Source organism: Balaenoptera ricei, chromosome 1 (assembly GCF_028023285.1).
Source record: "Balaenoptera ricei isolate mBalRic1 chromosome 1, mBalRic1.hap2, whole genome shotgun sequence".
In the NCBI taxonomy this organism is placed as follows: domain Eukaryota; kingdom Metazoa; phylum Chordata; class Mammalia; order Artiodactyla; family Balaenopteridae; genus Balaenoptera; species Balaenoptera ricei.
In genome coordinates this window covers 96,092,561-96,114,860 of record NC_082639.1, presented here as the reverse complement: position 1 = coordinate 96,114,860, position 22,300 = coordinate 96,092,561, and the positions used below count along the sequence as shown (strand labels likewise).

Below are 22,300 nucleotides of genomic sequence, written 5' to 3'. Positions count from 1 at the left end.
GGGAAGTCTATCTAACGTAGTGTTCTAAGACTTCCTGCAACAGAATCAGTAGGTGGTTTTTTTAAAATGCATATCCCACCTAGACCTATTAAATTAGCTTTTCCAATGGATAAGACCCTAGGAGTCTGCCTTTTTTATTTGATTCTTCAGTTGCAACAAGGAGCTAAGACCAAAAGCCTGGGCCAACCTCCTCATCAAAGCATGGATTAAGTGGGGTGTAAGAGGGGGTGTTGGGAGTCCCCTGGTGTACCGTCTGGACTTGTAAGGGCCTTGGCTGGGTCAGACGAGAGAAATAGGTCCAAGAGGCCTTTACACAAATCCTGACATGACACAGTGCAGCCTCTCACCACCAGCCCAAGGTCAAGCTCCACGGTCACCCTCTTCAGTCATCCTAGCTCCTGATAAACAGCTTCCTGGGCACCAACTGTGTCTACAGGTTGTCCTAGCCCTCAGTCCCTATACAGGTTACAAAGATGAGTTCTGGGCTTCTGTCCCACACCCCAAGATAGTAACAGGCTCCCAGAATCCTAATGACTGCCCCCAATTTGAGGGCTAAAGGGGAAAAATGAGCAAGGAGCTCATTCATTCAACCATACTCATTTGTTTCCATAAAAAATGAAGGAGAGGAGGGGAAGGGGGGAATGTGGGAACTCTGCTTTCCACTCAACTTTGCTGTGAACCTAAAACTGCTCTTTAAGTCTACTTAAAGAAAAAAAAAAATATATATATATATATATATATATATATATATATATATATATATTTTCACAGAGGGGGTGCCAGCTTCTGGAGATGAGAAAGTAGAGTATGATAGGAAACCAGATTGATTGGATGGAGTGCATGGAACATATAAATGATGGTCTGGTGAGCCTAGAAATCACATAGGACCTTTAGTATGTAACACCTACTGTGCTCTGGCCACTTTCATATACTTTTACCATTTTATTTTCAACACAATTGTGGCATCATCATCCCTCGTTCCATGGACCAGGGACCTGAGGTTCAGAGTAAGTCATTTTCCCAGGGTCACCTAGCAAATGAATCAGTAGTAGAGCCCAGAGTCACACTCAAGTCCTCTAACCTTATGCTCCTGGCTCTCCCCTCCATCACTGCTGCCTCTCACTTAATTTGTACTTTATCTCATAGGCAAGGGAGCTTTGAAAGGGACAAGTGCTGGCCCAACCTAAAAATAGCTTACATTTATCGAGCACTTAGTCGGCTACACTCTGCTAAGCACTTTACCCAGATTACCCCTTTGAATCCTCACAGCAACCCTATGGCTGTTATCTCCACTTCACAGATGAGGAAACAGACCTGAGAGAGACTGTGATGTGTGGTTACAAGTCACACAGCCAATTGGTGATGGAGCCAAAGTGAGCCGGGGGGTCTGGCTCCAGGGTGCAGACTCTACCCTGCACTGCCACGGGGGGAGTGGAGAGGATGGGGCCGCCCCCATAAAGGCCGAGCTGACGAGACTTTACAACTCAGCGAATGTGGGAGCAGAGAGGGAGAGACTACCTAAAGGTGTGCCTGTGAATCAGCTAATCCTGGGGCCCCTTCCTTTGGACCCGGACACCCTCGGATGAGCTGGAGGTCAGGAGCCAAGATGTCACCCAATCTTCCTGCCAGAAGCCAGAGGCCCCATTTGGATGGTCTGGGTAGGGAGGGGCTGTTTGAAGCTCAAGCGCTCCCCTCCCTCCCTGGTGCTGTGAGAGAGGTGTCATCTCTCTCCCAAGATAACAGGACTACCGGGTCCTCCTCCTGCAGCTACTCTGGGCTGCGGTCTGCTCCCCGCTCTTCCCCTAGCCCCTGCTTCAGCCCTCTGGGAGTAGCTGGGTGGGAACAGGCCAGCCCTGTTGCATAACCCTGTGGCTGGGACGCTGGGGAGGCCGGGCTGGAGAGCAGGTGCTCAGCCCCTCCCTCACCACCAACAGTGAAAATCTTCCTCTGGAGCCCAGCCTTGGGGTGGCCCAGCATGGAGGCAGCCACAGCTCTGGAGGTGGCCTCGGGATCCACACCGAAGGTGAAAGAAGCCAGCCTAGCCGAGATGCTGACGGAGCCCAGGCTTCACCTCGGCGGGGGGCCGTCAGCCCCGTTCCCCAGCTCCTGCCCCCCACAGAAGGTGATCCATGAGGATGGGGAGTGAGCGGTGGGAGTTGGGAAGATGCGCTACCGCCCTGACTGCACCTCCGTAGGTTTTGCAGATCTAAATGGTTTCATGGGATTGGTACTTAGGATGGGGGAGCATCCATTGGAGCCCCCACCCCCTTCCTTGGTGGATTCTCGCTTGCTGCTCAAATGTCTCTGCTGGGTTTTTGCTTTTTACCTGAAAAGTCAGTGAATGATGTTTGTGGCAATTTACAGTGACTAATAATGATAGGTTTGTATTTTTACCTTTAAAATATGTCTGTCATAGGGACCTGATATACCAACGCCAGTCAGGAAGGGAATGAGGGGTGAGATGGTGTCCATCTGGATTTGGAGAAGAAAGAAACAAAAAGCTTAGAGCCACCGGGAGGCTAAGTGGTGAACAGTATGTGACGCTCCGCCTCACCCTCGGTAGAGCCGTGGGTCCTCCACCTACCCCAACATCTCCACTGGCTCCCACGGGAAACCCTAGCCTCTTTGAGCCTGAGCTCCACGGAAGCAGAGACCATCCGGAAGAAGAATTTGGCTCCCTCTCTGTGGTCTCTGTGAGCCTCTCAGCATAAAGGCATTTTCGAGCTAGGAGGTGGTGGGTGCCCCTTCCAGCCCCAGAGTTCCCTGCCAGCAGCCCTGCTGCCCACCTCCCAGACTGCCCCTGGCTGAGGCCTTTGTAGCTACCAGCTCTGTGACATTTACCCTGGGTGGCTCCCACTGCACCTGGCTCAGCCGACGGAAGTGGAAGACGGGAGCCTGGCTCTTCCCCTCTCCTGCGAGGTAATCGGCGGAAGCAACTACAGGGGCTGCACGAAACATTTAAGACAGTTCCCTGCGCAAGGTCCCCACTTCTGGCCCCTTGGAGTCTTGAGTGCAGAGGATGCAAAGACCACAAACGAGACACCATGGAATCCCTGGGTAAGGAGAGGTAGGAAAAGAAGACAGCATCTAGACTCAATTCCCAGGGCCACCTCCAGCAGCTCCGTGACCTTGGCCAAGTCAATGGACTGCTCAGTTTCAATTTCCTCTCTGTAAAATGGTGAGTAATAGTATCTACCTGGTAAGGTAGTCGAAAGGATTGTTGAGATAATCCAAAGTGCCTTGGAAGAGGCCAAACAAAGACGTGAATAGATAATAAATTATTTCCAAGTCAGGGATAAAGACTGAGTTCTCCCTGCAAATAGGGCTGTGGAGGGAAAGTTTGCTGCCTCTTATCATCCTGATTGAAGATGCTGGGTCTTCAGAAGCTATTTGAATGTCAGGGGCAGAGAGCCGACCGAGTTTGCCCCACTGAAAAACAGGTAAAGAGAGCAGAAGTTATTGGGAACATACTAGGCTGGAATGGTCTTGAGGCAGAAAAACAGTTTCTTCCCCAAAAGGCCCAGGGAATAAGTCACAGGCAGAAGGAGACTGAGAGCCAGGACTGGTGACTCTCTGACCACTGGTCTCTACAAAACCCTGGGGGAGGGCGCTCATCCCTCCCACACTCCTGCCTCCTGACAGCCCCTGGCCACAGCCCCCAAGTGCGGCCTGAAGGGCCCTGATCTTGTGTGTGGCCTCAGGGCCACCAGCACCCAGCGACTCAACCCACCGGCATCCCAGAGGTCACTAGCAGCAAGGACTCCTTGTGACATGGTGCAAAGTATTTGCATCTGTTATCCGGTTGGGAAAAGAAGACATGAGTTCAAACCCTAGCTCTGTCCTGTGACCCAAGGCAAGTCAATCCACCCCTCTGGGCTTCTATTTTCTCATCTGTAAATTGAGAGGTTGAACTAAATCAGAGTTCTTAACCCTTTGGTGGATATGGATCCCTAGGAAAATCTGATGAAAGCTGTGGATTCTTGCTCCAAGAAAAATACCCAGCAAAGTTCAGGGAGTTCATAGAATCACTGAAGCCTAACCAGAGGTCTTCAGGTGGGGTGCTATGGTGCTGGACTAGATGGCCCCCAAGTTCCCTGTGAGCACCAAGCACTTTTCCTTCCTCTTAATGCCTCCTCTTCCTTATGGGGAGCTCTATGGGACATAGAAGGGCACAGCGGCTAGCATGTGAGTGCACATGAAATAGAGCAGGCCTCAAAATATTTGTGACACTAAAATGAACTGCAACTGGCCGACACTGAGCTTTTAGTCAGGAAAGACTGCTCCATGGCTAAATAAGCAGAAGTAGGTGTTTGGCACTGGGAAACCATCCTCTGTCACTCTCAACACTACACAAAGGCACTGTGTCCTGGAGGCAACGCTGGGCAGGGGCCAGAGGAGAGCTTTCGAAAGAGTGAGAGCCATGGGACAGACTGCACCCTGACACGGAGAAGACGGGACCCTGAGACCCAGTAGGAGGGCCCGTCTGCTGATCTCAGCTCGATTGCTTCCAACTGACCCTGTGTCCTCTTTCAATCTGGACTGTTCTGTGTCTTCCAGGCTTGGGAAGCTGAATCCCTAGCCTTGAAGTGACCATTCTTCCTTCCTCCCTCCCACCCTCCCACTGTCCCTTCCTATCCTCTTTCTTCCTTCTATAAATACTTACTTTGCGTCTATTATGTGCCAGGCGCTGTTACAAAAATGCACAAAATAGGCAAAAATAACTTCCCTTGTGGAGATTACATTCTAGTAAGGAGATAGATAATAAATAAGCAAATGAAACATATAAAATATCAGAAAGTGATAACTGCTATGCTGAAAAATAAAGCAGAGAAAGAGGAGAGTATAAAGTGCTGGGGTGGGAAGTGTACTTGCTGTTTCAAACAGGATATTCAGTGAAAGTCTTGTTAATAAGGTGATTTGAGCAGCAACTTAAAGGAGACCAGAGAACAAACAATGCATGCAGATATTGAGAGTGAAGGTTTTCCACAGAGAGAACAGTAAGTGCAAAGGCCCTGAGGCAGGAGTGTGCGTTATGGATTGGGGCCACCGTGGCTGTAGCAGAGTGAGGGAGAGAAGAGCAGGTTTGGTGTCAAAGAGGTAGCAGGACCATTGTGAACACTGGTTCAACCCTGAGACAGATGGGCAGCCAGTGCAGGGTTTTAGGTGAGATCTGGCATGATCAGGTGTAGGTTTTAAGACTTTTCTGGCTGCCGAGTTAAGAATAGGCTATATCTGCAGATCAAGAAAGCATCCTTAAAAAAAAGAAAAAAGAAAAAAAAAGAATAGGCTATAGGCAGGCTTCAGACACTAGCAAGATTGTCAACTGAGAATGAGGATTCAGGAGAAGGTATGGAAGTTTTAGAAGAGGGTGTACAACAGTCACCAGGAGAACAGGAGATTGAGTGAATTAGGGAAGTCTGGCAGATCTGCCAGGGTCCATTTGGAGGCAATGGCCATCAATTTAAAGTCAGCATAGTTTTGTAATATTTTTGCCCAGTCATGTTTGGCTGTGTGGATGCAGACACTGAGGGGGTGTATTTAACTGGGGCTGGGTATTGCTAGGAAGTGGAAAAGGATTAGGGCTTTGAGTGGGTATGCAAGGGAGTGAGTCTAACAATGACCATGGAATCTAATTTGGGTGGGAAAGAAAGTGATAACATGGAGGGGTGATGGAGAGTGAAGGGGTGGGAAGATAATGGGTCAGAGGTCTCAGTGGGCTGAAGGATCACTGCTGGCGGAGCTTTAGAGGGAGGGAGCTGAAGGGATAGAGACTGTTCATTAGGTTATGCGAGTTGATAAAACAGGCCTCAGAATTTAAGGCTCAAATACAATAGATGTTTATTCCTTACTAGCAAAACAACTAAAAGCAAGTGTTCCTACTCAGCAGGTAGTTCTCCAGCACTAATTCAGGGACCCAGGCCTCTTCCATCTTGTGGCTCTGCCATGCCTTAGGGCCCTGTGATCATCTGCATGCAGCTAGTAGACGGGAAATAGAGAACTCATTCGTTAAAAGCCTCGACTCAGAAGTGATTCTCATCACTTCCACTCACATTTCACTGGCAAGAACTAGTCTCATTGTCATACAGCAAGTGGGGCAGCTCCTTCTCAGAGATCCCTATACTATGGAAGAGATAATATGCACAAATTGTTGTGAGCAATTAGCCATCCCTGTCATGGAGGTGGTGCTGAGAGAGTGGGACGCTTGAAATTCAGATTCTAGAGTGGCTATAGTTATTGGTCTAGACAATGACCAAAGGAACCATGGGCTGAAGCAGGGGAGGACGGACTCATTGGAGGAGTGGCAGGTAAGGCTGGGAGCGGCCCTGCGGGAACTGGAAGTCTGGGTGTTGAGATGATCAGGAATCATGATTGGAGAAGTGTTGGAGAAAGTGACACTGAGCCAGGGCTACCGTCATCAGCATGAGGGGGAGACTGCCACAAGGGGAGAGGGTGATGGAGTCTTTTCCTCAGAGAAGTGTTGCCTATTTCTATGTTCTTTTATTTTTTCTGATCTTAGTTTCATGGCCTTCAAGGAGGTGACACTCTTGTCCTTCACAAGGTTTTTTTGGGGTTTTTTTGAAGTCACCACATTTCTTTCCCACCACACTCCTCCAGACAAGTTTCTAATAAGGTCAAGGCCACGCCCTATGCATCTGCTAATGTTTCTGTAAGAAATGCTGGTACTTTGTGGATCCCTGGAAATCTCTGGGGTTTTTTGGGAGCCATAGCTTGCCTTGTGCATTTGCCCTCTTTTGCTAACCGTTCACTCACACAGGCCTGTGCATGTGTGTGCACACACGCACATGTACTTGCAGTCTTGCATACTCACACACACACACACACTCCTCCACTCTCAATGTGTCTATCTTGTTCCTTCATTCTCTGGGCCATAATTAATACCATCAATCTGAACTACACAGTCCTTAGGGAATCGCTGGCAGAAAGTCTTTAGCCATGTGAAACCAAGTTATGAGAGGATGGGAACAATTATTTCCCATGAGCAGAGAATAAGGAAATGGGCGTAAACCTCAGCAGGATGAAATTCGGTAGAATTAGGAAGGATTTTCTAATCAAGAGAAATCGAAATCTCTAGACTTTAAGTAGTTTCCTTCTCCACTCCTTTTTAAGACAGTATTCTGTGAGAGAAATTCAGTGCTGAGAGCAACACAGCTCAGAAGCCAAGGGATCTCAGAGGACTTTTCAAAATGTCTTTTACCTAAGACTCTATGAAGGGAGAAAACCTCATAGACAAACTGCGGCTGTCTCAGACCTGGTCTTAGAAAACCGAGGTTCTGCTTTAGGGCTGTAGCCTTTGGTTCACATCCCTCCTGGCATATGAGAAGAAAGACCTTGGGCGTCAGGGAAAGCCATGTTTCTCCAAGGTCAGTACAATTAACACCTCGCTTGACTGTGGATGTGTGAAGGTGGACACTGAAGGGCAGGTAAGTGGACAGATATGCTGTCATGCTCAGAGAACCGGTCCTTCAGACACACGTTCCTAGATGGGGAGACGGGAGTCCTCGTGCCAGCATGACTTCACAACCGGCCGTGAGGTCAACAGCAAAGCTGTTTCTCTCTCCCAGCCCTTTCCTTCCAGTCTTCTCCTTGTTCTGGGTGCTCACCAAGGTCCTTCCTAACTCAGAGGTTCTGTAGGCAGGGCAAGGGACAGCAGAGCCGGCTTCTCCCCAGCCCTCTCCCCGGCAAGCGTGAAGGGTTAGGTCCCCACTCAGCAGTGGGGAACCAAGCCCAACAAGATGAGGTTTTGACCCTCCTTTTCAATTGCCGCCCTCTTTTTGCAGAAAACCCTGAAGTCATATCCGCCTGTTCTCAACTCCTTGGTCGCTTGCCAAGATAGCCACAGGAGAGGAACACATCACACAACACTTCTTCTGTTCTTCATGCCCCGCCTCCACCCAAACTGCCAAAGTCGAACAGAGGGCAGCCGAGCAGGGTCATTCAGCTGCCTGGGCTCTGAGCTGAGTCCTTGCTGAGGCCTCAGGCCCTGGGCCGTACAGGCAGGACAGCGCTCAGAGCACTGGAGGCCCCATACCACGCAGTTCCCACTTCTGTTAGGGTAGAGGGGTGAGGCGCAGCCTAAGACAGCACAACCCAGGTTAAAACGCAAGCCACACGGTGAAAAAGGAAACTAGGTAAATAAAATGGACAGCGTGCACTGAATATTTCTGTCTATATTCATCCACAAAGCCCAAGTAATCTCGAGATGCTAATCGGGGCGGACTACGGAAGCTCCTGGTCTCTAAACAACGATCTACAAACTGAGGTGTAGGAAGAGCTTCGTAGACCCTTCGTTTATTTTATTTTCAATTTCACCATTCAAATTCTGCATTATGTAATGTACATTTTAAACAATTCAATTTGTAAGTAAACATACATACATTGGGGTGAATGTTCAGGGATGTATTTACAGGGAAATGTGTGTTATCAAAAAGTTCGGAATCTGCTATCGAGCTGTTTGCCACAGTTGTGTGCTGGGGTGGAGTTCTTCCAACTGCTAGGAATGAAGGAGCGGGGAGGCTGGGGAGTTGGTGGGAACTGAGACTGTCACACTCCCTGTAAGACTACAGCAGCGGGGGACTGTCTCTGCCTGAGAAAGGAGGAGGCAGTAGCACCAGAAGCCTGGAAAATGGAGTAGACTTCAGCCAGGACCCCAAAGGAACCCAGGTGGGTTGTTTGCACTTCCTCAGCCAAGGCTGCCGGAAGCATCCTGAGAGGAAGTTACACCTGGTCATTCCCCAAACTTACACTCAGCACTTTCCTGAGCATCTCCTGTCTTCATCCTGGAAGCCAATAAACATAATCTAATCTCTCTTCTCACTGGAACACGCCTGGAAGATCAAGGGGGAGTAAGCAGTGGACCTAATCTTTCCCAGATTCTGACTGTACAAAGTGATCCTCCACAGACTGGAAGACACTGTGCAGGCCCCTGAACAGGGCAGCTCTGCAGAGAAGGGACCAGACGCCAGCTCCCTCTGCAGTGACATCAGTGCTGTCCTGGTGGGGCCAGGGTGTTGACTCTGCCTGCAGAATATAAAGCTTTCTCCTCGGGTCTGGCACCAAACTGGGGAGCGGGGAGGACACTTGGGGGTCAGGATTGACATTGAAAGTGGCCTTGATAAAAGGAGTGTTGTTGAGGACAAATGTAGAAAAGGAGTGGAAAGACAGACCACTCGGAGTGGACTGGTCTGTGCACACACAAAAAAGAAATCTCAGTTGATGAAAAGTCAATGGTGGAGAGTTACCAATTAAAAGAAGTAGGTGTCAGGCTCGCGCTTCAGTGTTCTTTCTGCTGAGACTTTAACTCTCTCTAGAGGATCCCACAGCTGGTTGCTTATCCCTAAATCCCAGTGAGACAATGGGAGCTATCTTCCCATTCCCCGAGAGAGGGCTTAATTTGCTGAGTGTTGCCTGGGTCACCTGGCCATGGAGCACAGCTAGATGCAGCATCCACTTCTACTTCCTCTAAACTCTCCTCTTCCCCCCAGGAAGGCTCACCACCCCCTGTTCTCTCTCTTTCCATCACTCAGAGCACCCCAAGATCTGGGCCCTGATCATCAGGCCCTGAGGCAGACCTACATCCGGAAGGTTGGAGACACTCTGAATCTACTAATCCCGTTCCAGGTGATCATGCCAGCCCCACATTGAGTCCATGACTGGGGCCAGGCCAGGGTTTTGATTTGGAAACAAAAAACAAGAGTCCTGCTAGCAGTGGGACAGTCGTCCTAGCCTTGAATGGAAGGGGCATGTCACCAAGTGTGAGGCCAAACAGCCCTTCCATCAGCACTCCTGTGGGGTGTTGGGGTCAGGTCAGGTCGGGCATGCCCAGGTGATGATAATGAGGCTAATCCATGCTCTTCAGTCAGCAGGGGTCTGGGAGCTCTCAGTTTGGAGGGCTCTCAGGAGTTTGGGCAGCTATTTTTAGTCCCAGCTGCCCTGAGTGTCCATGACCTAGACTCTCAGAGGTGGGGAGACTCAAAGCCATCCCCCTTTCCCATGATCCTGAGGCTGTTGTTGAGAGATGGAAGTCCGCTGGGACAGTCCACCAACCTCTCACTCAAGGAATTTGCAGCTGCGAGTCAAGTCACCACGTGGACCTAGTGGATCTGACCCCTGTTGCAGCTGGGAGGGGCAAGAGGCCTCTCGGGGCAGCTCACAGCCTTCTCCCCATTTCTCAGGGCAAACCCCAACCTCAAGCCATCTGCACGCATGACGGCTGCACCTTGGACGCCAGTCATGTGAGCATGTGGAATGGGGAGCGGGACTCCATCCTCTTCATCCGAGAGGCCCAGCGTGCTGACTCGGGTCACTACCAGCTCCGTGTGCAGCTGGGCGGGCTGGAGGCCACCGCCACCATTGACACCCTGGTGATCGGTACAGTTGGGGGAATGGGAGACGACGTGGTCCTCGGGGGCCCCCCACCCCAGCCTGAAGAGGAATCAGCACAGAGAGCCGGGGAAGCGGGGCTGTGGGACGCAGTGGTGGGTGAAGGGAGGGGTGGCCGAGCTGAAGCGGAGGGGCCCCTCCTGGAGTGATGTCCTGGCGTGTGAGGCGTGCCATGCCCGCTGCCATGCTTGGCCCTTTCAGAGAGGCCAGGCTCTCCTCAGAGTATCAAGTTGGTGGATGTCTGGGGCTCCAGCGCTACCCTGGAGTGGACTCCGCCCCAAGACACGGGAACGCACTCCTGGGGTACACGGTGCAGAAGGCTGACACCAAATCTGGGGTGAGGCCTAGCTGGGATGGAGGGAGGGAGGAACAGCACGTTCTGGAATGGGGCTCTGGTAGCTCCACGCAGTAGGCTGGGGCAGAGTGAGTTGCCAAAACAGGGGTTTCATTCTGGGCATCTTCCGGGGCCCCACAGCTGTGGCTCACGGCGCTGGAGTGCTATCACCGCGCCAGCTGCACAGTCTCCAACCTCATTGTCGGCAACTCCTATGCACTTCGAGTCTTTGCTGAGAACCAGTGTGGGCTCAGCCAGACAGCCTCTGTCACTGCTGACCTGGCCCACATCCAGAGAGCAGGTAAGGCACCGAGACTCGGAGCTGGGAAGAGTTAAGGAGAAAGAGTTGAAGAGGGATGGGGCTCTCAGGCACTACAGCAAGGCCCTTCTTGGTCCCCTCAGCTACTGTTTACAAGACCGAGGGGTTTGTCCAGTGAGATTTCTCAGAAGCCCCGAAGTTCAGCCAGCCTCTGGCAGACTGCACTACAGTCATTGGCTGTGACACCCAGCTCTTCTGCTGCGTCCATGCCTACCCCAAGGTGAGCAGGGAGGTCTGTGGGTGGCTGTGCTGCTTCCTGCTTCTGCTCTAACCTTAGCTGTGTCGAAGAACATTCTAACCAAAACATTTGCTCCCGTCACCATCATCTGCCTCTTCCACAGCACATTACGTAGGAACACTCAGGGCACTGGTGTCCAAGACAGGCTGATGTGGATAATGTTTCCGGTTTTGCTTTTAGTGTTTGTTCCTCATATATGAAGATATCACTTAATGACCTGCTGGCAATTGGGCACGAGATTCAAAGCTGTCTCTCTGGCAGGGGGGTTGGAGTCCTGTTGGTTGCTCCTGACTCACCCCCCTCATCTTTATCTTCCAGCCAAAGACCATCTGGCTAAAGAACAAGATGGATATCCAAGGCAACCCCAAGTACAGAGCCCTCACTCACCTGGGAATCTGCTCCCTAGAAATCCACAAGCCTGGCCCCTTTGACGGGGGCATCTACACCTGCAAGGCCGTTAACCCCCTGGGGGAGGCGTCAGTGGACTGTCGGGTGGATGTGAAAGGTAAGGGCAGAACTCGTACCTTAGGGTGCAATCACCTCCTCTCTCCACAGGTGGGAAAGTCGAGGGCAGAGACACAAGCCTAGATGGAGAAGGGCTCGGGTTGCTTCCCCTTCAGGCCTTCTCATCACTGTCATCATCAGGATGTATTTGAGGAGCCATTTTTATCATCCACTCCTCATTTCTCTCCATCATAATTCTGTAATATAGGAAGAATCACTATTTCCACTTTGCAAAGGAGAAACCTGAAGTGCAGGGAGGTGACTGATCAGTTTACCTGCGATTTCCAGTGCTGGTTAATTGAGGAGTTGGCACTATGGTGGAAAAGAGGCCAAGTCTGCTGGACCTCACCCAGATCATTTTTCATTAAACTATACAATCTGACTCAATCCAGGAAAGCTGTAGCTTTTTATTGGGCTTTTAAACAAACCAGAGGACTTTCGTCTCTAGTTGGTTAAAAGGGAATATTGCACATCCTCTCTACCGCTTTTAAAGTATTCATTCATTTATCCATTCCTGTCCCCTTGCTCAGATCGCCATCACTGCACTTAGAATATTGTTTTATAATTATCTATTTACTGATCTGTTTCCCCATAAACTGTGAGCACTGTGAGGGCAGGGACCATCTTATTCGCCTTTGTCCCCCAGTGTCCAGCCCAGTTTCTGGTACACAGTGGGCACTTTCTAAGCATGTGCAGCATGACTCAGGAATGAATGGGCCATTACATGTCCTATTCTTCCCTCCGCATAGACTCCTAATTAGCACCATGGCCTCCCCCCAAACCTGGAAGTATATCCCTTCTAGATGCTCTGAAAGGTTTCCCAGAGATTTCTGAGATGTTAACACGGAGAGATGTCTGAATTTTGCAGCTCCTAATTGAGGCACCCTAAGCGGACATGGGCAACTCTGAGGAAGGTAAGGAAAGAGGGACAGGGGATTTGAATGGAGTATTTCATGTTTATGGCTAGTGTTGTTGAGTCTGAGACAGATATGTATTCCTGAGCCTTTCAACCATACACTCACTGGCAACCACTTTTCTTTTAACCACTTTTTTTCTTGTAAGTGAATACTATCATCCCTGTGGAGGGAATTTACCAGAGATGAGGTCTACTTTTGTCACATCCTCTATCTATCTGTACTCCTCAAGTTGATGACAGGAATTAAACCTAGTGGTCCTCTGAAGAAGAGTGATAGCATCTACCTAATTGTAAGGGGGTTTTGTGGGAGGGAGTGAGCAGGTGCTGTAAGAAAAGGTGTCAAGGAAAACAATCAGGAGTGGAGGATGGCTGAGGTCACCACCACCACCACATGGCAGAAAAAGATAGAGGAAGATGTTCCTATCAATTAAGTGTTTCTACCTCAGTATCTTAAGCATGGTGAAAAACAGATGAGTTTGCTTCCTTTTTACTTTGAAGATTTTGGATTCCTTCCCTTCCAAGAGAAGAAAACCACTGTTATCATTATATGTCAACAATAACTGAACATGTGGGGATGTGGTCCCAAGCAGCACGTTACTGGCAAAGGGCAACTCAGACCATCATTTAGAATTTGATAACTCCTTCAGACTCTAAATCATTCACAGCAGAAATGTTGTGTACACACTGATGAGTGGGGTGAAAAGGAAGCTCATGAGAGAATTAAAGAGAACTGGTTCCCAACATCTCCTCTGACTTGCAGCTCCTGGCCAATGAAACCCAAGAATGAATTCCATCCCAGAAGCCATTTACTTAAGCCTCTCACTGATCTTTAGCAAATGAAAACCTTGAGGGATGCATTAAAAGTACAAGCTTCTCAGGAGATCTCTCTCTGCCAGCTGGCTTGCACAGCCAGTTCTCTCGCCATCCCTCAATTCCCTCTCTGCCTTAAGGTTAAGGTTAATGTCATGTTGTGTTGGTGTTATCCTTGTTACTCTTAGTGCCCTTTTCCATCTCTCCCAGTCAGTGCCAGCAATGAAGCAGGGTAAATACAGATTTCAGAGCACAGGACCCAGAGACCATGAAAGGAGGTCACCTCAGCAGCCTGGATGAGCTCTCGCTGTTTGCCGTTATGGCCACAACATACCCTCTCTTTTCTGTGCCTCCAGGAAGCCTGTGGCGAGACTGTGTTCGTAAGGAGCTCCAGCATAGTGTCTGTTTGGACTAATCTAAATAAAGGTGTGGATCCTCGCTGCATAAGTGTCCATCTGTTTGAGCCTTTCTATATCGAAAACCATTGAGAAAGTTGGAATCCTTTAGCCAGACTGTATGGAATCTGCGGACCCCCAGACTCCTCTTTCTCTTCCCATAACTACATTCTCTTCCACAGAGGTTCCGAACACTGTCCTTTTCTCTAGACAGTCTATGACAACTCTATACAGTACTAGGTGCTCAAAGGATGCTCAAGATGACCTGTTCTCTTCCTCTCTATGCTGTCCAGTATAAGTTGGAAAACAGGATGCACATCTATCACAGAGACACAGACAGCAGGACACATAAATACACACATAGCTAATTAAAGACAGAGCACTAAGATGTGAGGGCTGGGAGATAGTGAAGAAACCAGTGCAGAGTCTCATTAAGCCCTGGGGAAAGAATAAAAGTGATGTGCTCTTGCTTACATGTTTTCATTTCTATAACAAGTAAGATACTGAAGGCATTCTGTGATGGAATCTGCAAAAGATAGCAACAATTCCTCCCATCCTGGAATGGTCATGGTGCTCTTTCCACCAAGAGTTGGAGTCTTTTTCTGCACCCTTGAATCTGGCTGACCATGTGCCCTGCTTTGACCAAAAGAATGTAGTGGAGGTGATGCTATGCCAGTTGAGAGGTCTGCTAGTCTCTGCTTTTGCTTTTGGAAGTCAGCTCCCATGTAAAGGATCTCAGGATAGATTACTGAATTATGGGAGGCCACGTGGAGGACAACCAAGCATCCCAGCTGACAGCCAGCACCACAGCCCTAGACATGTGTGGCTACCTTGGACCCCTCAACCCTAGTCAAACCCAATCTACTCCTCACGTAGAGACAGGCTGTCCTTGCACCGCCCTGCCCAAACTGTAAAATCATGAGCAGATGAATAGTTGCTGTTGTTTCAAACCACTAAATATTGGGTGGTTTGTTACACAATAATACAGAACTGAAACAGCCTTCTACGCATCAGGCACTGAACATCAGGCTTTATCTCTTTTAATCTTCACTTTACAAATGAGTGAGTTGAAGCTTATAAATTGCTCCAAGTTATGTAGCTGGAAAGTAGAAGTTCTAAGATTTGAATCACGTCTGTTTGACTTCAGGCCTTCCCTATTTCCTCTCATCTCTTTCACCCAGGGACCCCCACTGTTTGGGTCTGGGTTGGAATCATGGGTTTAAGAAAGAAAAGATTTCTAGGAGGCAGTAAATATAAGGCAAGGTTTTGAGGAGGAAGTGGATATGGTTTGGCTGAGTGTGAAGAAGAGCTTTTCTGTTCAGACCAAAGGCCTATTTTCAGTTGAGGCCAAGTATCTATTCCAGCCTTTCTCAACTGGAGTTCTATGAGAATTAAGTCCCAGTGCCCCAAGGCATTCATTGTATGTCATAAATTAACTTCTTCCTATGCATCTAGAATGTTACTAGTTATGTAGCATCCTTGGGAAAACTGAGAAAATAGTCACACAAATCATTTGTAGGGTCTAATGCACTTGCGGAACCCCTGCTGAGAATGTGGAGAGGGCCATCAGGGAGCAGGGGCCAGGGTCCCGAGCCAGCCAGTCACGTACACAGTGACCAAGAGGCTTCCCTGCATTCAAGGAGAACTGCACCGGAATCCTTAAGTTTTTCATTTATGCACTCAACACTATGCTCAAAGTACCTTCTCAACTAAGGCTTACCATGCGCCTGGGATGGGGTATAATTTCTTCATTAATTCATTTCTTCCTAACTTACCCAAAATCTTTAACTCTTATTCATACATACCATTTTGGAGTTGAGCTGAGGGGGACACATTATTTCCCAGATTAGTGGCCTTACGCTGAGTGAAGAATTCTTATGCCTGAAATCTGTATTTTCTGGCTTTGTTGTCATTCTGATGGAAGAGAAAGCAGATCCATTGCTTTTTTTTCTTCAACAGCTTTCAAAATCATAATTTGGTGACAGAAAATTGGAGATGAGCTTCCTTAGGAGAAATTAACTTCCAGCTTGCTAAAACTGCCTCTTCCACTTACCTGAAGGTGGCTGAAGAATTTCCCTACTCAGGCTGCTCCTAGGGGAAGACGGAATGCAGTTAATTAACAGCTTCTTTCCCTCTGATCTCCACTACCTGCCTGAAGAGAGGGAAGCTACTGGCTCTGGTTTTCTTACCTCCAAAGAATCTGAAACCTGCAAAGCAACTAAAATTCCAGTGTCACCAGGAAACCTACGGAAAAAGAGGCAATCCTCTTCTCTCGGCTCTTCCTCACATAAGCTTGCAAGTCCTGGGTCTCCCCACCCTCTCCCTTATCACACCACTAAATTCCAAGGCTCCTTCGCTCCCTGTGGCATTTATTACTGTAACATCTCACTCCTGCCAACCTCACCACCTCAACTTCACAACTAAAAACTAGGAAGTAAACAAAAAGCCTATAAACCGCCAAAATAATGGTCATAAACTCTGGAGACTAAAAGCTTAGGCTCTTTGTTTACGGGAAAGCTCTTCAACCATTCTTTTCGGGATTTTTAACTTAAAAATTTTAGAATATTTCTGAGAAGCTCTGTTAACTGCTGGCCCAGTCTATTCACAGGCAACCCTTGGAAACAACAAAGAAAATCCCTAATAAGTAGGCTTAAGCTTTTTACACCACAGCTTTCAATTTAGAGGAAGGCACACGGTATAAAACTTGATGTTCATAATTATCCTCCTAACCATGTACTGTGACGGTCACGATCCTCTTAGATAAGCGAGGGGTCAAACATAAGCTCAGAGAGGTCAGAGATACTCAATATACTTGTCAACAGAGGAGCCACGGTTGAATCTGAACCCAAATCTCCTTGTCTGAAAAGCCCATTGTTTTCTTCACACCTTGGATGCCTCAGGTTCCGAATGTTCTCGCCTAAAAAGCCGATGGAAGATGTACGTCTTGGAGAACTTCAATATACCTAAAATATAAATGTTTAGTTGCTTCCGTGAATAAACCTGAGGGATCAGGCTAACACTGCGCTTCCGAATGGAGTGAGCCGAGTGAGCCCAATAAAACGAATTTCCTCAGGCAGAGCGTTAGTTCTAGGGCCGACGGCCGCAAGGGGCGTCAAAGCTCAGCTCTGCCCCGCACGAGAAGGAGGGGGCGGAGAAGAGGGGGCGGCAGGGCGCGAAGCTCTCACTCATTGGCCCGTTCCCTCGCGCGCCGCCGCGAGGTCCCGCCCCTCGCAGGCCCAGCTCCGGGAGGGACACCGAACAAGGTCTCCCGGGCAAGCAAGCGCGCTTGCGGCCTCCTCGCCTCAGCCCTCCAAACGGAGCCTTTCTTGGAACGGCTTTCCCCTCGGCCCCCACCTGCGGACTTCCGGCGGGCTACCCCTCCACCGCCCCGCCCCACAAGGGCGGGGGATGCTGGCCTTCACCAATCATTGAGCGCGTGTGGTAGGAGTGGGTGGGGCCTGAGAGATTCGAAAGGAGCCCCGCCCCCTCGGAGCGGGTTCCCGGGACTAGGTTGTGGGAGGAAAACACGTTCCGCGGGAGGTGAGGCGAGTCAGAAAGTGAAAACTGAGGGTGGCGTGGAGGTGTGGTGTGGGCGTGGTGCCGCGGGGAGTAGAAAGGTGGCTTGGGGAGAGGAAGAACCCGGAGGGTGATGGCGGGGAGGAGGATGGGGCGCGTAGACCGCCCCAGCGAGAAGAGGTCGGGTCGCAGGGGGGCGGGGGCCAATGTGCGGAAGGAGATGGGAGAATGGGGGCATCTGTCGGCACTTGCCCCGCAGGTAACAGTACCTCAGTAACAGGGGCAGATGCTGCTGCTGGGACGCCTGCTTTACCTCCAGCGTGACTCCCAGCCCCTGGCTTGCACCCTGAGTCTAGCTGGGAGGCCTTGGGCAGGATGGAGACCTGAGGAAAGGTATATTTTCTCTCCAGCTCCGGGGTCTAAGCTGACTTTTGCTCCTGCTGGCTGGAACATGGAAGATTTAGAAGAAGGTAAGGAAACGCTGGAGGGAAGAATGAAGCCCTGTGATTGAGAGCCGTGTTAGGGACCAAAGGCTGGCATTCCTTCTTTCTTCCCCTACAGATGTAAAGTTTATAGCAGATGAGACCTTGGACTTTGGGGGGCTGTCACCATCTGACAGGTAGTAGACTCTTTATCCTACTTACCTTCCTCCAACAATGGTTGTCTCTAACCCCTCACTGCTGAATTATTGGTCTCAGGTCTGGATTGGTAATTTAGCAAGGTTGGGTGCACTGGGGCTTCTGGGTGGCTGGTTGACTTCGCCCCCTATGACACTACTGTGGGAGGGGAGAAGGGATAAGCTGGAACGAGATTTCAGGGTGTTAAGAAGAAGGGTAAGTGGATTTGCTTCATGTTCATCCTGGCATAATTTCCCATGTCAGTAAGTGCTGAAGGCCTCCTAGAACCGGCTGCCTCATCACTTAGATCTCACAGCCAGCACGGGTATCAGGGTTTGGGGTTGTGTTCCTGGCTCTGTAGTGGGGGTTTTGCCCAGTCTCCCTTGTAGTCTCCTGCTCTCTTCCATGTGGGCATGGTGGCTGATTTGTTTTCTTTCTCAGTCGAGAGGAAGAAGATACAGCAGTGTCGGTGACTCCGGAGAAACCCCTCCGACGAGGTCTCTCCCATCGAAGTGACCCAAATGCAGTGGCCCCTGCCCCCCAGAGTCTGAGGCTCAGCTTAGGCCCCCTCAGCCCAGAGAAGCTGGAAGAAATCCTCAGTGAAGCCAACCGGCTGGCAACTCATCTGGAACAGTGTGCCCTGCAGGAGCGGGAGAACACCGGTGAGGGCCCGGGGCCTCGAAGGGTGAAGCCCAGCCCTCGGCGGGAGACCTTTGTGCTCAAGGACAGTCCTGTCCGAGACCTGCTGCCCACCGTGAGCTCTTTGGCTCGGAGCACCCCCTCCCCAAGCAGCCTGACACCCCGACTCCGGAGCAGCGATAGGAAGCTGTCAGTCAGGGCTCTTCGAGCAACATCTGGAAAGAGGCCCTCCAGCATGAAGAGGGTGAGTGTAGAGGGTCTGGGTTAGATGTGTGCCCCCGACACTGTGCCTGACTCAGTACAGGCGTAGAGCAGTTTCCTTGTTGGTAAAATAGAGATAGTCAAATTCTACCTCATAGGATTGTTGGAATTAAACGAGGTACCATAAGCAAAGCACTTACTACCGCATCTGTGCGTGAACTCTATAATGCTTATAGTAAGCTCTCAGTAAATGGCATTGTTGATGATGATGATGATGTTGGCAGCAAACTTCTGCTCTTACTGGGATCTAGGCAGCTCTCCACCTCTGTCCCTTAATCAGCCAGCAAAACAGATTATTTTTCCATTCTAGTCCTTTTTTTCCCCCTCTCTTTGTGTTTCAGGAGTCGCCCACTTGCAATCTGTTCCCTGCATCCAAAAGCCCAGCATCTTCTCCTCTTGCCCGATCAACTCCTCCAGTCCGGGGGAAAGCCGGTCCCAGTGGGAGAGCAACAGCAAGTGAGAAGACCTGGGCAGCAAAGCTGTGGGTGAATGGGAGGAGGGAGGATGCGGAGCTGACCCTAAAATTCCTCTGCTCCTCTCCACCAGGCCCACCTACCTCCGTCAGACCAGTCTTGGCTGCACAGCCTTCTACCAGCAACTCTCAGCGCCTGTCTCGGCCGCAGGGAGCAGCTGCTAAACCTTCCAGTCGACTGCCTGTTCCGTCGGCCATTCCCAGGCCTGCCAGCAGGATGCCACTCACCAGCCGGAGTGTACCATCCAGCAAAGGTGCCCTTCCTCCAGATTCCCTGCCAGCTCGGAAAGGACTTCCAAGACCAAGTGCCGCAGGGCACAGAGGTGAGAAGAATGGCCATAAGGATAAGAAATCAGGAGGAAGAACACCTACCCCTGCCCAGCATGAACGCACCCTCCCAGAGTTGGTAGCAGTGACTTTCCTCCACCCTCATTACAGCTCTGTTTGAAGATGGGGAGGCTGAGTTAAGGAGAGAATGTGGGCCTGGGCAGAGTTTGAACCTCAGTTTTCAAATACCTTATGTTTTTTATCTTGGGTGGGAAGAAAGGCACTAATCCCAAACTCACTCGGCCTTCATCCAGTATTTCTTTTTGAGAAGGTCACTTGAACCTTCTGCTAACTCATGTCTTTTGTTAACACCCATCAAGTTCCTGTTTCTCAGCGACCAAATCTTCCCATCACTGGTGCCGGTCGCAGCAGTCTGCAGCCCCCCAGGAAAGTTGCAGTCCCAGGACCTACCAGGTAAGACAGGTTGAGATGCTGTCTCTTTCGCCCTTGATGGGGATGAGGAGGGGAGCCTGGAGGGGCAGGGAGTCCCACTTCTTCCTACCCTGAGGAACTTGAACTCAGCTGGTGACAAATGGGCTTGTGAAAGAAGGGCAATTTAAACCAGTTCCTTCTTCTGTCTCTTTAGGTAAAGAGATCAGGACAGCAAGCAAGAATTCAGTAGCAAACCACTATAGTCACTGCCTGGACTCACCTCTGTAATCAGCTTCCCAAGCCCTCTCCTTGGAGGCAGGACTGACTCCAGCAGATTCTGGCCCAGTGATAGAAGGAAGAGATGCCACCGTGGCTGGTGCCCCAGGAGTAGAGACCATGGGAGATAGGGTGGATTAGGGTTGAGCTGGAGGGGAATCAAACTCTCAGTTGAAACAAGTTAGGAAAAAGAGGTTGCCTCCCAGTGGTGAAGTTAGACAGAAAATAAGAAATGCTGGAGAGTGGTTTGTCCTCATCCACCCCCGGTCTTGTGTCCAGCTCCACAGAGTTTGATTTTCATCCCAGGCTTTGGTTCGCTGGACATTTACATGTGAATGGCCTCTGTAGCTAACCTCCCTGCTCTCCAAGGAGCAGTCCTCCTGAATAACATCCTCTACTGGACTCAGGCCTGTTTGGAGAGGCAGAGGCAGGCATCTGGTCTCCAGAACTTGTTTCCTGTGGATTCTATGACTCCTAACAGGCCAGTTTATGATAAGCTTACTCCATTGGTCTGCATTTTTCTAAAATGAAATGAGTATATTTTTATATTCTGTATACATGTGAAAATAAATCCTGCTCCAATTTCTAACAGATTTGGAGTAAACTCCTGTGTAATTCCAATGAGGGAGCCAGGATGGGCTTCCCAAGCAGGGGTCTGAATAGGCCCTAGGCCCTTGAGATTCCAGCTAATCAAGCTATGACTAGCCCCCTTGTTGGCATTCGATGGGAACAGGCTGCCTTTTTCTAGTCATTTCCAGGCTTCATATGTTATTAGAAGGTCCAGATCAACTTAAGAAGGGTTTAATTCACAGTACGTGAGGCTATCAAACCAGGGTCTTGGTAAATTATTATTTATATTCTAAACGTGGGTGTCCTTTCCTGGCAAGAGAATGGATACTCCTAGGAATTCAGCATCTTGTTTGCTGTACTTATGGGATGGGGGGGCCCTTGGGTGGGTACCCTGGTGTTCAGGTTCGCTGATTGCCTCAGGCAGAAGATGGCCTGAACACCTTGTTATGTTCTGCCTTACGTCTTTAGAACTGTTGGTGTTCTCCTCTTCTTTCCCCTACTAGACTTGAGGGCTGGTGCCAGGATTTATAAACCTCTGCAGTGCCTAATGTTGTGATTTTTATGTGGTGGAGAGTTCTATTCATTTATTGAAAAACTATTTGACCGCAAGATGGGGGGTGTTTGTTAAATGAATGACAAAAGATTCATTTAACAGATTAACTAAGGGTCTCCCTTTTCTCACAGCCTTCGATTCTTGGAAATGCCAGAACCAGCCCAATTCCTTATGAGTTTTGAGAGGACTTTCCTTCTTGGAGGCCAGGCCCTGACTTAAGGAAGTCAGCAGGCAACTGGGCCAAGGGAGTGAGTTCCAGCTGGTGCCCCGCCCCTCAGGTTTACATGCCCATAGGCCCCCTTCTGAGGCACTAAAAGGCCCTTCCCTTGTTCCTGGGCCAGGGGCCCCTCGTGGCTTTCTTCTTTTTATGGCTGATCTTAAGGTTCATTTAACACATTCACCTATATCACAGTGACAGCTGCCTACACTTTCACCTTTCCCTGAGCCTCTGGGATTCCAAGCATTGAGTTGCGGGAGGGTGTGTGGAGACAGACACTGAGTGTCTGGCTCTGGAGAAAATTTGGCAGGGGCAAGAAGACCTCAGGTGCGTCTCCCGACCGCGTCCTGCACTGGTGTCTGACAGAAGGCAAGCCTGGGCACACGCTTAGGTGTGGCCAGCAGATGGCATGTTCATGTGGCCTGCATGTGAGCCAGGCCCCGGTGGGTCCTCCAAGGCAAAACAAGCAGCAGACCCACGTGCTGTTGCCACCTGGTGGCCGAAGAGGACAAGGCAAGGCATGTTCCTTTCGCCCTCCAGTCCCACTGCAGATCTGCTTAAGC

At 49.9% G+C, this 22,300-nt stretch overlaps 2 protein-coding genes and 1 long non-coding RNA gene across 6 annotated transcripts; 2 read left to right on the top strand and 1 right to left on the bottom strand.

The window, feature by feature from the left end:
- The first annotated feature begins 1,630 nt into the window (after positions 1 to 1,630).
- On the top strand, positions 1,631 to 12,707 carry MYBPHL (myosin binding protein H like). The gene is given in 11 exon segments (XM_059927202.1): positions 1,631 to 2,044; positions 2,047 to 2,122; positions 9,546 to 9,568; positions 9,571 to 9,639; positions 10,194 to 10,389; positions 10,603 to 10,689; positions 10,692 to 10,738; positions 10,877 to 11,036; positions 11,138 to 11,274; positions 11,611 to 11,797; positions 12,665 to 12,707. Coding segments are annotated over 11 exon segments (1,062 nt in total). The 5' UTR covers positions 1,631 to 1,975; the 3' UTR covers positions 12,676 to 12,707.
- On the bottom strand, positions 11,927 to 16,993 carry LOC132368525 (uncharacterized). Its single transcript, XR_009504116.1, has 4 exons — positions 16,804 to 16,993; positions 15,971 to 16,008; positions 15,723 to 15,831; positions 11,927 to 11,993 (listed from the first exon to the last, which is right to left on the bottom strand). It is a non-coding gene; the product is annotated as an uncharacterized LOC132368525 (long non-coding RNA).
- Positions 16,994 to 16,999: 6 nt separating this feature from the next.
- Positions 17,000 to 20,954, top strand: PSRC1 (proline and serine rich coiled-coil 1). 4 transcript variants are annotated; one of them, XM_059927178.1, is made up of 8 exons: positions 17,000 to 17,457; positions 17,844 to 17,903; positions 17,995 to 18,052; positions 18,492 to 18,933; positions 19,292 to 19,406; positions 19,497 to 19,745; positions 20,070 to 20,163; positions 20,336 to 20,954. In XM_059927178.1, exons 2-8 carry the CDS (start codon positions 17,885 to 17,887, stop codon positions 20,337 to 20,339), a joined length of 981 nt encoding a protein of 326 aa, XP_059783161.1. In that variant the 5' UTR covers positions 17,000 to 17,457; positions 17,844 to 17,884; the 3' UTR covers positions 20,340 to 20,954. The 4 variants fall into 4 exon arrangements, with proteins under 4 accessions (XP_059783161.1, XP_059783146.1, XP_059783152.1 ...); XM_059927163.1 differs by lacking the exon at positions 17,000 to 17,457 and adding an exon at positions 17,618 to 17,692; XM_059927169.1 differs by lacking the exons at positions 17,000 to 17,457; positions 20,336 to 20,954 and adding an exon at positions 17,618 to 17,692 and having other exon boundaries at positions 20,070 to 20,167.
- Positions 20,955 to 22,300: the final 1,346 nt, after the last annotated feature.